General features: G+C 43.9%; 1 protein-coding gene across 4 annotated transcripts in view; it reads left to right on the plus strand.

Annotated features, from left to right (window-relative positions):
• Positions 1 to 15,361, plus strand: part of LOC106584032 (ribonucleoprotein PTB-binding 2) — a 71,059-nt gene that overhangs the window by 1,188 nt on the left and 54,510 nt on the right. For all 4 annotated transcript variants that reach the window (XM_014168823.3, XM_014168824.3, XM_014168825.3 and 1 more), the window contains exon 2: positions 14,053 to 14,119. In XM_014168823.3, coding sequence (XP_014024298.2) covers positions 14,053 to 14,119 — 67 coding nt within the window. The remainder of the gene's footprint in view (positions 1 to 14,052; positions 14,120 to 15,361) is intronic.

A 15,361-nucleotide genomic window follows, 5' to 3' on the forward strand; every position in this document is an offset into this window, starting at 1 on the left:
CACAAACATATAGGCCTAGATATATTGATCAAATCAGGATTGGAATTTGTTTTCATGAACTTGAGAATTCCCAATGTAATATCCCATTTCTGTAACTGCTTGTATTATGGTGGGTAGGCTATAATACAGTTCCATTCAGTCAGTATGGTCTTGGGGTATACGTAATAAACTAGAGGCTGATTGTGAGTTCCTCCAGACTGTAGCAGCTAGCTAACATTTCCCAGCCAGAGGCAGGCAGGGTGCCAGGGCAGAGAGACAACCAGGAAGAACCAACACACACAGAGCCCAGAGCTGCTGGAGGAGCCAATGAAACAGTATGAGAAACACTATAAAGCCAGAGACACACACAGAGAGCCAAGCAGGTGAGACAGAGAGAGAAAGATGTGGTTTCCACATTATTACACTCTAAAAAATGCTGGGTTGTTTGGTTGACCTAGCTGCTGGGTTGCAGGCGTTGGGTCACTTAGCTGAGTTATTTTCTTTAAAAACTGCTGGGTAATTGATGCTGGATGCTGGGTTATTGGTGCTGGGTTATTGAGATATGACCCAGCGTGTCAGATCAGAAGACCAGAGCCATAGTTTAGTAGGGGTGTGGCTTTCAGATAGTTATTTTTAGCCACCCATGAGAGTAAATGTCATTCCTGTTCTTCTGTTCTGTTGTATAGTTATCACATGTTAAAGTGGAACATTTACATTTTTGTAGCTTCATCTTCATTGAGGCTTACAGAAGTGCATGAGTACCCTAAAAGCCTATGTAAATCCCATTGTTGGGATACAATAATACCGTATTATAATATGTAATAAATAATGTTAATATTATAGAACAATGTGTAAAATGCAAAAAAAGAAAAAAGAAATGTCAATCTGCAGTAGGTGAACTTAACATGATGAACAGGAATGGCATTTACTCTCACCGGTGGCCAATAAGATCTAGCTGAAAGGCCTGCCCCTAATAAGCCACGCCTCCTGAAAATAACCTAAGTATTACATTAAGACCCAGCTGCTAGGTCAACCCAGCATGAGAGTAAAAAAGATTTAACTGATGGTTAAATTAACCCATGTTTGGGTAATCCTAACACCCAATTTGTTGGGTTATTCACGCAACCCAACTGGCTGGGTAAAATAACCAAGCGTGTGTTCTGTCCAATATTTACCCAGCGCCGGGTTACCAAATAACCCAAATTGGGTTGTTTTTAACCCAGCATTTTTAAGAGCGTAGTGTCAACTCAACTCAGAAGCCAACAGATCAGGGTTCCTTGAGCACTATTTTATGAGAAAGAGAAGATAGTGAGGAACTGACGGAGGAAAACCAGTCTGCTCACTTCTCCTGTCTCCCATAGTATTTGCAGACCTGGTGTGTGTTCCTTTGTGTGTACAGTGCCTTCAGAATGTATTCACACCCCTTGACTTTTTCCACATTTTGTTGTGTTACAGCCTGAGTTGAAAATGTATTACATTTAGATTTTGTGTCACACAATACCCCATAATGTCAAAGTGGAATTATGTTTTTAGACATTTTTACTAATTAATAAAAAATGAAAAGCTGAAAGGACTTAAGAGGATAAGTATTTAACCCCTTCGTTATGACAAGCCTAAATACGTTCAGGAGTAAAAATGTTTTAACAAGTCATAATAATATTGTTTAACATGATTTTGTTGACTTGAATGACTTCCCCATCTCTACCCCACACATACAATTATTTGTAAGGTCCCTCAGTCGAACAGTGAATTCCAAGCACAGATTCAACGACAAAAACCAGGGAGGTCTTCCAATGCCTTGCAAAGGCACCTATTGGTAGATGGGTAAAAAAACATTGAATAGTCCTTTGAGCATGGTGAAGTTATTAATTACACTTTGGATGGTGCATCAATACACCCAGCCACTACAAAGATTCAGGCGTCCTTCATAAGTCAGTTGACGGAGAGAAAGGAAACTGCTAAGAGATTTCACCATGAGGCAAATGGTGATTTTTAAACCAGTTACTGAGTTAAATGGCTGTGAAAGGAGAAACTGAGGATGGATCAACAACATTGTAGTTACTCCACAATACTAACCTAAATGATAGAGTGAATAGAAGGAAGCTTGTACAGAATAAAAAATATTCCAAAACATGCATCTTGTTTGCAATAAGGCACTAAAGTAAAACTGCAAAAAATGTGGCAAAGAAATTAACTTTTTGTCCTGAATACAACACATTATGTTTGGGGCAAATCCAACACATCACTGAGTACCACTCTTCATATTTTCAAGCATGGTGGTGGCTGCATCATGTAATGGGTATGCTTGTCATCGGCAAGGACTGGGGAGTTTTTTAGGATAAGCACAGGCAAAGTCCTAGTTGAAAACTTGGCTCAGTCTGCTTTCCAACAGACACTGGGACAATAACCTAAAATGCAAGACCAATTATACACTGAAGTTACTTACCAAGATGACATTAAATGTTACTGAGTGGCCTAGTTACAGTTTTGACTTAAATCGGCTTGAAAATCTATGACAAGACATGAAAATGCCTGTCTAGCAATGATCAACAACCAACTTGACAGTGCATGAAGAATCTTTTAAAGAAAGATGGGCAAATATTGTACAATCCAGGGTTGCAATGCTCTTCGAGACTTAACCAGAAAGACAACGCTGTAATCGCTGTCAAAGGTGACTCTAACATCAATATTAGTGTTTTATTTTACATTTAAATTTAAACAAATGTTAGAATATGTCTTCCACTTTGACATTACAGAGTATTTAGTGTGGATCGTCGTGTGAGCCCGACTAGCTTCATTTTAACGGCATCCTTGTCCAGGGTGTATGGTGTGAGACATATAACTATGCTGACACTCCTCAGGTCAACGGGAGGGAGGAGGGGAGTGGTGTGGAGGTAGGGAGGAAACAGGTTGAGAGAGGAGATGGATGTTAATGGGTGTGGAGGATATAGAGGGTTTTCCGTGCCCATTAACCAGGTCTCTCTTGGAAAATCGATTTCGTCTCATCGAGACCAACCTGGATCAGGTAAAATAATAATAATAACTAGGTTAAATAGAAAAATATGACAGTTGGAGGTGGAGGATATGTGGGTGAGGTGGGGGTTTGACGGAAGGGGGAAGGATGAGGCATCAAACTACCGCCTCACCTCCTGCTATCAGTTCAGCTGTTCAATTATTTAGAGCCTCTCTGGAACAGGTGAGACTCACGCGGGCGGTGTGTGTATGTCGCCCTCTCTCTGCCCACGCCTCTCCTGGATAGTACGGCTGCGTGTGTCAATAGCAGATAACAGTTCTAAAATCTGCCCCTCGTAGAACAGGACGTACCCTTCATCACCACCTTGAACACACAAAACACCCACACAAAAAAAAACACAGAAATACACAAGGCTGCATATAGATACATTCACCTCCAAAATGTTTGGCCCCCTTGATAAAGATGAGCAAAAAGACTGCATAAAAAATATAATACAAATACTGAGCTATATTGTATGCTCAAAAACAATATCATTTTATAGTAATACAATTGCTCAGAGAAAAATATTTTCTAATTAAAAATATCTCTGAAAGATCTTAGTATCAAAATTATTGGCACCCCAATTGTCAATACTGCACCCTTCCTTTGCGAGGATAATGGCACTTAGCCTTTTTCCATAATGTTTGATGAGATTGGAGAGCACATTGGGAGGGATCTTAGGCCATCCTTCCATAAAGACTCTTTCCTCATTCTTGATATTCTTCGGTCTGCACTTATGGACTTCAAACCACAGAGACTGAGATGGCCATTGCAACATTTTTGTGGTCAATTATCAATTTCTTTGTGGATTTTGATGTGTGCTTGGGGTCATTGTCTTGCTGGAAAAATCCACTTGCAGCCAAGTTTCAGCCTCCTGACAGAGGCAACCAGGTTTTTTTGGGGCTAAAATGTCCTTGTACTTGGTAGAATTCATGATGCCGTTGACTTTAACTTAACAAGGGCCCCAGGAACAGTGGAAGCACAACAGCCCCATAGCATCAAAGATCCACCACCATATTTTACAGTAGGGATGAGGTATTTTCTGCATATGCATTGTTCTTTCAAAGGCCAAACCCACCACTGATGTACGTGGTCAAAGAGCTCTATTTTATTCTCATCTGACCATAGCACCCGGTTGGTTGTTGGTTTCTCTCAATAAAGGCTTTTTCATGGCAACCCTTCCAAATAGCCTATTGGCAAGGATGTGGTGTCAAATTGTAGATTTGGCAACTTGGTGACCCTAAGATGCAACTAAGTTCTGTAATTCTCCAACTGTGGCTCTTGGACTTTTCTTGCCTCCCGAACCATCTTCCCCACTGCGTGGGGATAAGATACTCTTGGGTCCTCTACCAGGCAAGTTTACCACTGTTCCAGTGATTTTAAACTTCTTAATGGTTGCCCTAATAGTGGTAAATGGTATATTTTGTTTTTATTTTGTTTTTCTGAAACCCGTTGCCTGATTTTTATGAAGGTCAACAACCATTTGTCTCTTTTAATTTGTGAGTTCTTTGCCTTTCCCAATGGTGATGGATGACAAACAGATTCCCACGGGGGACCAGTACGGAAGAAAAAAAAAATGTATGAAATGTATGCATTCACTACTGTAAGTCGCTCTGGATAAGAGCGTCTGCTAAATGACTAAAATGTAAATGTAAATGGGTGTTACTTCATTTTTATACCCTAGTGTAACAGGAAGCCGCAATACGGTTCCTTAAAATGAGATTAACTTAAAAAAGTTGAATGTTAATGCAGATTTTATTGTATTTTATTTCCAAGAATCTTTAGGTGTGGCAATATTTTTTGTAAAACTTGTTATTAAACAAAATCTCTTTCTCTAAGCAATTGTATTAGTATAAAATAATATAATTTTCACATTTTTGGGAGGATACAATAACTTGATATTTCTATGTATACAGTCTTTTTTTGCTCAGCTTTATCAAGGGTTGAATAGATTATTATTAGTATTGTTATAATGGTATCCCCCCTCCCTGAGTAGCTCCCTAAGGGGACTGAAAGAGCTGACGAGACAGCTGAGTGGTGCAGCCTGCCTGACTGCCTGACTCTGAGCCTGGGTGTAGGAGCTATCTGCCTGGCTGACTGGTGTAGAGCTAGCTGCCTGTGGAGGGGTGGTCATTAGAGCAGCATGATGCCTGGTTACACACTGTGGAGCACAGCCTCTAGTCACACAGTTACATTCACTCTTTTCATCACACGCTCACAGATTATTCTACTGTTATTATCAGAGCTGGTCCAGAGTAATTGACTGTAGAAGCATTGAGAAGAAAGGACTACTGGCAACTTAAAGTGGAATATGTTGCGTTCACAGTAGCCTATGACATTTCATACTGTGTACAGCAATTCCACTGAAATGTAAACATTTTGTGTTGCATTCACAACAGCATATCCATGTACTACTATTTCTCACCTCCATGTCCCTATCTCCCTCGCTGTTCAACACTCCGCTCTCCCCTGAAGAAAGTCAAACCTAAACACTGTTGACAGTGAATAAACAGTAGTCTCGTATTACCAGACTGATTACCACTGCAATAAACAGAGCAGGGACGGAGCCTGTGGAGAAAGAGAGAGGGGAGTGGAGGGAGAGAGCGACAGAGGAGAGAGAGAGTGGAGGGGGAGAGAGAGACAGAGAGGGGAGGGGAGGGAGAGAGCGACAGAGGAGAGAAAGAGTGGAGGGAGAGAGAGAGACAGAGAGGGGAGGGGAGGGGAGTGGAGGGAGAGGGAGTGGAGTGGAGTGGAGGGGGAGAGGGAGACGAAGAGGAGAGAGAGTGGAGTGGAGAGGGAGAGAGAGTGGAGGGAGTAAAGGGAGAGAGAGACAGTGTGCTGCCTACTGCCTGCTTCTGGCCTACTGCTAGCCAATATAGTGGAGCCGGTGGAGGAGAGAGCGGAGCAAGAAGGAGCAGCCTCCTACCTGCTGTCTGCTTCCTGCTGCTGCATGTTTACCAGAGCCCATCTCTCTGTCTGTCATGCTATCTCTTTGCCTGTTTGTCTCAGGCACTGACTCAGAAGCTGTTATTGCAACTCACTCCCTGGTGGGAGCATATCATTGTAGTCCAATTCTGTGTTCATTCTCCTTTTCAAGTTTATATTTCGGAAGCTGGGACTGACACTTAAAACCACCATAGTTCTTGTGCATTCCGACTGAAACACCTGGGGTACACCACGTGACATATTATAATCTATTTCCCCACAGATATCCTTAGACTTTGTGTGCTTCTGCACCTGCATTGCTTGCTGTTTGGGGTTTTAGGCTGGGTTTCTGTACAGCACTTTGTGAAAACTGCTGATGGAAAAAAGGGCTTCATAATAAGCGTTTGATTGATTGACTTTGTAAACCTGTCAACCTTCAGAAACCTGTATTTCCAATCATTCACAGAGCACTTTGAACTGTTAAGGAACGGAATTGCTTATGGAACTAAAGCTGCACATTCGAAAAAGTAATTTTACTTATGTAGCACAAACCATGTCATTCTGTTATCTAATATCTATGTAAATTTGAAGTTGCTGTTATGAGTTGTAGCGGCAATGCACTTAAAAAAGATTTGCAAGGTACTAACATATCATTATAGCTTTGCCCTTGGAAGCCCATTGTAACCTCTGTGGCTGGGTTAGGTTTTATCTGTGAGGAGGTTTTGCTGGTGGCAGCTCTCTGTATATCCCAGTCGGTGTGGCGGTTTTGCTCGTGCCATGATATGTGACGAGCCTCTGCCGTGCTGCTGTGTGGTGTGCTGCTGAGGCGGCAGTGTGCCGCTGTGCCCCCACCTGATTCCTGAGCTCCAGGCACACACAGAGACGGGGGGAGAGATCAGGTGAGGTGACTGGAAAACGAGCCCAGGAATGACCCATGCCTGCGGAGAGAGGAGAAAGAGAGAGTAAGGAGGTCAGAGTGGAATATGGGGGGACACTCAGTCGTGGCACGGTCATGTTTCCACGTACAGTGGAAATAGTACCTATATTATAATATCGTATGAAAGTCCCGCCTACTTCCTGGATCGTGTCCCACACTGTTTTTTTGAATGGCCTTCAAGATTATATGATCAAATTCATGAAAAGCCGGTCATTTAAAATATACGTAAAATTACATATTTTCCGTGGACTAATTTACTTCTTTCTACCCAATGCCTTATGAAGAAGAAAACAACATAATTGAAAACCTTCATGAAATGCATCTTGTAGAAGGAAATTTTATCCACAAATATGAATAGAATTTAACATATACAGTGCCTTCGACAGTATTCAGACCCCTTCACTTTTTCCTCATTTTGTTACGTTACAGCCTTATTGTCACACCCTGATCTGTTTCACCTGTCTTTGTGCTTGTCTCCACCCCCTTCCAGGTGTCGCCCATCTTCCTCATTATCCCCTGTTTATTTATACCTGTGTTCTCTGTTTGTTTGTTGCCAGTTCGTTTTGTTTCGTCAAGCTTACCAGCGTTTTGTCCTGTGCGCCTTTCTGTCTCTAATTCCTGTTTTCTAGCTTTCCTGTTTTTTGAACATTCTGCCTGCCCTGACCCTGAGTCTGCCTGTCGTTTTGTACCTTGTCACACCACCCTGGATTATTGACCTGCCTGCCCGGACCCTGAGCCTGCCTGCCGTTCTGTACCTTTCGGACTCTGCTCTGGACTACTGACCTCTGCCTGCCCTTGACCTGTCGTTTGCCTGCCCCCCTGTCTTTGTAATAAACTTTAGTTACTTTGAAACTGTCTGCATCTGGGTCTTCTCCTGAGCCTTGACACTTATTCTAAAATTGATTAAATATAATTTGTTTCTCAGCAATCTACACACAATACCCCATAAGGACAAAGTGAAAACTGGTTTTAAGACATTTTTGCAAATTTCTTAAAAATAAAAACATTTCTGCATTATTGAAGGTCCCAAATAACACATTGGCCTCCATCATTATTAATTGGAAGATGTTTGGAACCACCAAGACTCTTCCTATAGCTGGCCGTCCGGCCAAACTGAGCAATCGGGGGAGAAAGGCCTTGGTCAGAGAGGTAACCAAGAACTTGATGGTCACTCTGACAGAGGTCTAGAGTTCCTCTGTGGAGATGGGAGAACCTTCCAGAAGGACAACCATCTCTGTAGCACTCCACCAATCAGGCCTTTATGGTAGAGTGGCCAGACGGAAGCCTCTCCTCAGTAAAAGACACATGACAGCCCACTTGGAGTTTGCCAAACGGCACCTAAAGACTCTCAGACCATGAGAAACAAGATTCTCTGGTCTGATGAAACCAAGATTGAACTCTTTGGCCTGAATGCCAAGCGTCATGTCTGGAGGAAAACTGGCACAATCCCTACGGTGAAGCATGGTGGTGGCAGCATCATGCTGTGGGGATGTTTTTCAGCAGCAGGTACTGGGAGACTAGTCAGGATCAAGGAAAAGCTGAATGGAGCAGGGCCTCCTGAGTGGGGCAGTGGTCTAAGGCATTGCAACACAGTGCTAGCTGTGCCACTAGAGATTCTGGGTTCGAGTCCAGGCTCTGTCGCAGCCGGCCGTGACCGGGAGACCCATGGGGCGGCGCACAATTGGCCAAGCGTCGTTCAGGTTCGGGGAGGGCTTGGCCGGCAGGGATGTCCTTGTCCCATCGCGCACTAGCGACTCCTGTGGCGCAGTGCACGCTGACACGGTCACCAGGTGTACGGTGTTTCCTCTGACACATTGGTGCAGCTGGCTTCCAGGTTAAGCGGTCATTGTGTCAAGAAGCAGTGCAGCTTAGTTGGGTTGTGTTTCAGAGGACGCACAGACCTTGGCCTCTCTCGAGGCCTTACGGGAGTTGCAGCGACGAGACAAGACTAACTACCAATTGCATACCACGAAATTGGGGAGTAAAAGGGGTAAAAAAAATATATAAATAAAAGATGAACGGAGCAAAGTACAGAGATCCTTGATGAAAACCTGCTCCAGAGCGCTCAGGAATGTGGGAAAAGTCAAGGGATCTGAATACTTTCTGAAGGCACTGTATAATCTTGAAAGCCATTCAAAAACAGAGTGGGACATGATCAATAAAGTAGCGGGAATTTCATACCATATCTAGGTAATCATCAGTGGTGTAAAGTACTTAAGTAAAAATAATTGAAAGTACTGCTTAAGTAGTTTTTTGGGGTATCTGTACTTTATATTTTTGACAAGTTTGACTTACTTCATTACATTCCTGAAGAAAATGATGTACTATTTACTTTTCCCAGACACCCAAAAGTACTCGTTAAGTACTCGTTATTTTGAATGCTTAGCAGGACAGGAAAATGGTCCAATTCACATACTCATCAAGAGAACATCCCTGGCCATCCCTACTGCCTCTGACCTGGTGGACTCACTGAACACATACATCTTTTGTAAATTATGTCTGGGTGTTGGAGTGTACCCCTGGCTATCAGTACGTTTAAAAACATGAAAATTATGCCGTTTGGCTTGCTTGATATAAGGAAGTTGAAATTATTTATACTTTTACATTTTGATACTTAAGTATATTTCAGCAATTACATTTACTTGTGATACTTAAGTATATTTCAAACCAAATACTTTTACTCAAGTAGTATTTTACTGGGTGAATTTCACTTTTACTTGAGTCATTTTCTATTAAGGTATCTTTACTTTTACTCAAGTATGACAATTGGGTACTTTTTCCACCACTGGTAATCATATACTTGACCCGTTCAAGGGCATGAAGACCTCCCATACTAGGTGCCAGCTGCCATTCAGTGATCTATGCTGGCCCTCTAGTAACTACCCAGAGCTTAAACTCAGTCTGGCTGGCTGTTTGTTGAAGATGCACTCCCTCTCACGCAGTCACTCACTGTAATTCCTCAGCCCCTCTCTCTGTCCCTCTCCTCTCTATCTCTCTCTTCCTCACTGACACACATGGTCACTCTCTCAGACAGGATAGACTTTGAGACTTGTACCCCAAATCCTCTCAGGCCACTTTCCCTGTGTTTGTAAACCACCTGATTAAGCTTCTGTGACTGGGGAGTAGGTGTGTGTGTGTGTGTGTGTGTGTGCGTGCGTGCGTGCGTTAAGAGCTGAGGTGTAACTCAATGATTGTCACTCCCTGTGTAAATATATTAGCCCTGGCTAAGGGAATCAGCTCCCTGTGTCCTGTCCTTGTTCTGCTCTGCCCTGGGCACCTCGCCTGCCTGCCTGCCTGGCCTGTACTGGGGCTGTGTCCCAAATTGCACCTATATGGGCCCTGGTCAAAAGTAGTGCACTATAGAGGGAATAGGGTGGCATTTAGGATGCATACAGGGTCAGGGCCACAGCCTGTCCAGACCACCCCTCAAATTATTTCTAGGCCGATTTACATTTTGAATGACTGGGATTGTGCGCAGGAGAGACAACAAATCCTGACGTGTAGTATGCCTTAATCCATATCTCTGATTATTGTGTCCGGGAAGGGCTTTCGACTCATTTAAGACCCATTATCCTCTGTGGATGGAGACACATTAGGAGGAGAGAGGGAGAGGGGGAGGCAGAGGAGGAAAAGAAAGACAGAGGGAGAGAGAGAGATGGAGCTATAGAGGAAAATGCTCTCTGTGTTGTGTACACAGTATATCTCTCTGAATGGAGATGAGTTTAGACAGCTCCCCTCCGTGCCTCGTATGGTAGAGTGAATTAGAGGCTGTGTCCCAAATGGCATCCTGTTCCCTATATAGTGTACTACTTTTGACCAGGGCTCATATAGGGCTCTGCTTAAAAGTAGGTGCTGGGCCCTGGTCAGAATTAGTGCAATATGTATGAATTGGGTGCAATTTAGGATGCATTCAGATATCTTTCCCTCTCAGTAAGAGAAACAGACAGCATACGTACATATACCGCTGTTTCTTGTTAACCGAGTTAAGTTCTCGCTGTACTATGTAACCTTTTTACTGCAGTGGGCTCAGTCAGGGTCACACAGTGTTTCTTGGTAGTCTTAAACAAATGTACTTTGAAACAAAAGTATACACCTCACACACATGGTCCTGGGCTTAAACAAAAGAAGACACCTGTACCATGTCAGATATAGAATAGAAATGTATTCCATTTTGAGTTTGCATCCCAATATTACACTTTATATACACTACATGTCCAAAAGTATGTGGACACCCTCTCAAATGAGTGGATTCGGCTATTTCAGCCACACCCATTGCTGACAGGTGTATAAAATCGAGCACACAGCCATGCAATCTCCATAGACACATTGGCAGTAGCCTGTATGAAGTGGTGTAAAGCTTGCCACCATTGGACTGGAGCAGTGGAAACGCGTTCTCCGGAGGGATGAATCACGCTTCACCATCTGGCAGTCCAACAGACGACTCTGGGTTTGGCGGATGCCAGCAGAAGGCTACCTGTCCGAATGCATAGTGCTAACTGTAATGTTTGGTGGGGGAGGAACAATGGTCTGGGGCTGTTTTTCATTGTTCGGGCTAGGCCCCTTAGTTCTAGTGAAGGGAAATCTTAACGCTACAACATACAGTGACATTCTAGATGATCCTGTGCTTCCAACTTTGTGGGAACAGTTTGGGCAATGCCCTTTCCTGTTTCAGCATGACAATGCCCCAGTGCACAAAGTGAGGTCAATACAAAAATGGTTTGTCGAGATCGGTGAGGAAGAACTTGACTTGCCTGCGCAGCGCCCTGACCTCAAACCCCATCGAACACCTTTGGGACGAATTGGAAAGTCGACTGCGAGCCAGGCCTAATCGCCCAACATCAGTGTCCGACCTCACTAATGCTCTTGTGGCTGAATGGAAGCAAGTCCCTGCAGCAATGTTCCAACATCTAGTGGAAAGCCTTCCCAGAAGAGTGGAGGCTGTTTTAGTAGCAAAGGGGGGACCAACTCCATATTAATGCCCATGATTTTGGAATGAGATGTTCGACGAGCAGGTGTCCACATACTTATGGTCATGTAGTGTACATCACCGACGACTGAAATATAACAAAACCATTTGACATAAAAACACAGGATTTTCTGCTTGTTTAAAAAAATATGTTTATTAATTATTCTTCATTATGAAAAATACTAATAACATTCCACACCTGAGGCCACTAGTGGGCAATTTGGTATTTTTCTGCAGGAAAGGGGTAGCTGCAGGAATACTTTGGGAGTTTATCTACTTCACCAGAGTCAGAGGAACTTGTGGATACCATTTTTATGTTTCTGTGTCCAGTATAAAGAAAGCCAGACGTAGTTTCGCGAGCCAACGCTAACTAGTAATAGAACAATGACTGGAAGTCTATGGGTATGCTAGCGACTTCCTTTTAAACCGCACGCGGAGACGTACAGACGGTATCCACGAAGTTCATCTGACTCTGGGGAAGTAGATAAAAGGGCGTCATTGCCAAAATCCCGAAGTATCCCTTTAATGTCAGAACACTGCCAGAACAGCAGGACACCCACAGGAGTCACAGCCAAAGCAGAGACACACACCGCAGGGGCTGGAGTGGGTGGCTGGTAGGCTGATGCATTGGGACCAACGGACTTTGCTGAAAATGTCACCACCTTTTCAGATGTGGAAACGCCAGGAACACTCGTCACAGCACGGAGCGGAGCAGCGTAGAACTAGAGCAGCATGCATGTCAGCATGCATGTCTAAAGTGCTCTAAAGTGCCTCGGCGGTATTCTACAGGATGCGAGTGTGGGGCTTCAGAGTGGCTTAATGAAGGTTTGTCAGCAGGCTAGTTCGGCCTCGCTGCCTTTACCCATCTCCGATCTGTGAGCGGCGAGACATACAGGTTTGAGGAAATACAACAGCTCTGTTTGATCTCACCCCCGGACAGATAAACACGGTGACGCTCACAGCACTGAGTGGTGTGTGTGTGTGTGCTTGGGCTTAAAAGGAGCGAATGGGAGAGAAAGCATACAGAAAGAGGGAGGTAGGTAGGTAGGTAGGTAGGGCGAGAGGGGAGAGAGAAGAGCAATGGGCTGCTGTGCAGGATGTACAGCTCTCCGCTCTCCTTCTCTCCTCTCTCTCTTTTCTCTCTCTCTCTCTGTGGGAGGTGAGTCTGATAGTCATCTATCTACCTCCGGGACACGCTGCTCTGCTCTCTCTGTACAGTACCCTGGGATGAAGGAGGAGTGGGGAGAGAGAGCGGGCTTGTTGAAGTGCTTTGATTTCCTCTTACATCCCATAAGAGCTGCTCTTTTTTTAGTTTTTATCTACGAGTGACCCCGCGTGGGTGTGTGTGGCCTTCCGTGGTAAGAGGATGACTCGTAGCGTGGTGTGTGTGTGTGTGTGTGTGTGTGTGTGTGTGTGTGTGTGTGTGTGTTGGAGCGGAGAGGGTAGCAGAGAGGGTCGCGTTGAGCGAAACGGAACAGGGAGGTGAAACAACATACGCCACTCTTTTGATGTTATATACAGCCCATCTCCTGCCCGCTCGCATTGTGCTCGGCACCTCCCCAGGCCACGCTTTAAAGGAAGTCATGTTTACAGTTCCCCAGAGACCAGCCATACATCTCTCAGACAGCAGGCAGGCACCACTACCCCCACGGTTCGTGTGGAAGTATACAGTAACCACTGCACTTTGACCTCTGCCCTCTCCTCTGTCAGATAATGTATGTCGCTCTGGATAGGAGCCTCTGTTAAAATGTCTTTTAAATAGAACCATTTTAAATGAGAGGGCGGAAGGGTGTCTGATTTAGTGTCTTAATATTCTGATTCTTATGTTTTTGGGGATGTATTCCCCCCTTGTGAGTGTAAACTACGTGTTCTTGATAAAGAACCCAAGAAGCTATTAAACTTGAGGATATGTTTGATCTAATTCCTCAATACAAGAAAACAATTACAATAGGGAAACCTTCCATCAAAGACTTCTGAAAAGTATTTCTGAGGGGGAAAATGCCTCAGCTGTCAACGAATCGAAGAACTGTCCCATCAGGAAACACCGAGACGTTAGTGTGTTTGGTTGTTCCCCCCAAAAATCCTGCTTTCATTCCCCCATGTTTAAACTCACCTCTCTCTGTTTCTACCCCTCTCTCCCTCCCTGCACCCCCCTCCCTCCTCCGCCCCTCTCTCTCTGTTTCTACCCCTCTCTCCCTCCCTGCACCCCTTCCTCCCTCTCTCTCTCTGCAGGAGGTCCATGAGATTCTGAGAGAGTACGAGCTCAAGTACTGCTTTGTGGACCGCAACAAAGGGACAGGTAAACCAAAACCACCTCCCACTTCTCCAAACCATCAACATCCTCTTCAGTTCACAGAACAACCCCACCATGTCCGTCCAGTCACCTTTCCCGGGGAGTCAAGGGGATAACTATACATACAGGAGAGTGAGAGCCACACACCTGAAAGCAAATACCTTTTTGAAATGCGGATCTGCAAACGAGGGCAACGTGTCATGGGGTTAAAGGTGTTTAATGGCTGATGAGAGCTTAACGTGAAATGGCCTTATCCACTGTGTGTGTGTGTGTTATCCACGGCTCACGTCACACTGTTAATTATTCCAACAGACCGCTGTGTCAAGGGTAGGATGGCTCCTGAAGTAGCAGTAGAAGGAAGGACGTCAGAGACGGTTCTCTCTTTCCACACTGTAATTCATTTTCTTAACACAGATCCCTTGGTGATGTTTTGACAGCTTCTCTCTCTCGCTCTCGCTCTCTCTCTCTCTCTCTCTCTCTCTCGCTCTCGCTCTCGCTCTCGCTCTCGCTCTCGCTCTCAAGCTGCTTTATTGGCATGAAAAACATTGTCATTATTGCCAAAGCAACAATGTATATAATATACATTGTAATAAAATAATAATACAAAATTAAATACAATAAAATGGTAACAGTCAATAGTAGAATGTAATGTAATTAATATGGAAAATGAATCTATAACTAACTTATAACTAAATAACGGTCATCTTCACCATTACATCTGTACTACAACTACTATCATCATTACCACTACTACCACCACCACCATCACTAAACTGCTATCATTACCATTACCACCCATACCACTACTATTTGGAATGATAAACAACAATAATAATAGTAATAATAAGTAAGTTACTGCTTACTATGCAGATGATATTATTCAGTGTCCCTCAGGCTATGGCAGGCAAATACATATTTGGCTGCAAGAGGAGCCATTGCTCCTTCGCCCATGAGTATTTTTAGTTTTTCCTCTAGGTTTAACAAGTACAAATTTGGAATAAATGTAGTCATTTCTGTGAAAAATAATCCTCACAAAGAGATTCATTAATCACAGTAAAGGAGAAAGTGCATCTCTATCTCTACCTCCCCTGTCGTGCAGTGACCACATACACGCTCCTCTTTGGGTAGCCATGTCTTTTTATGTCTGCCGGTTTCTATTGCCAATCGGTGGTCACTCAGCCTGTACTTGGTAAGGATCTGTCTCTGCTTCGTATCTCTGACAGAGTAGAGATAATCAGCCAATTCATA

Source organism: Salmo salar, chromosome 23 (assembly GCF_965601325.2).
Source record: "Salmo salar chromosome 23, fSalSal1, whole genome shotgun sequence".
Classification (NCBI taxonomy): Eukaryota; Metazoa; Chordata; class Actinopteri; order Salmoniformes; family Salmonidae; genus Salmo; species Salmo salar.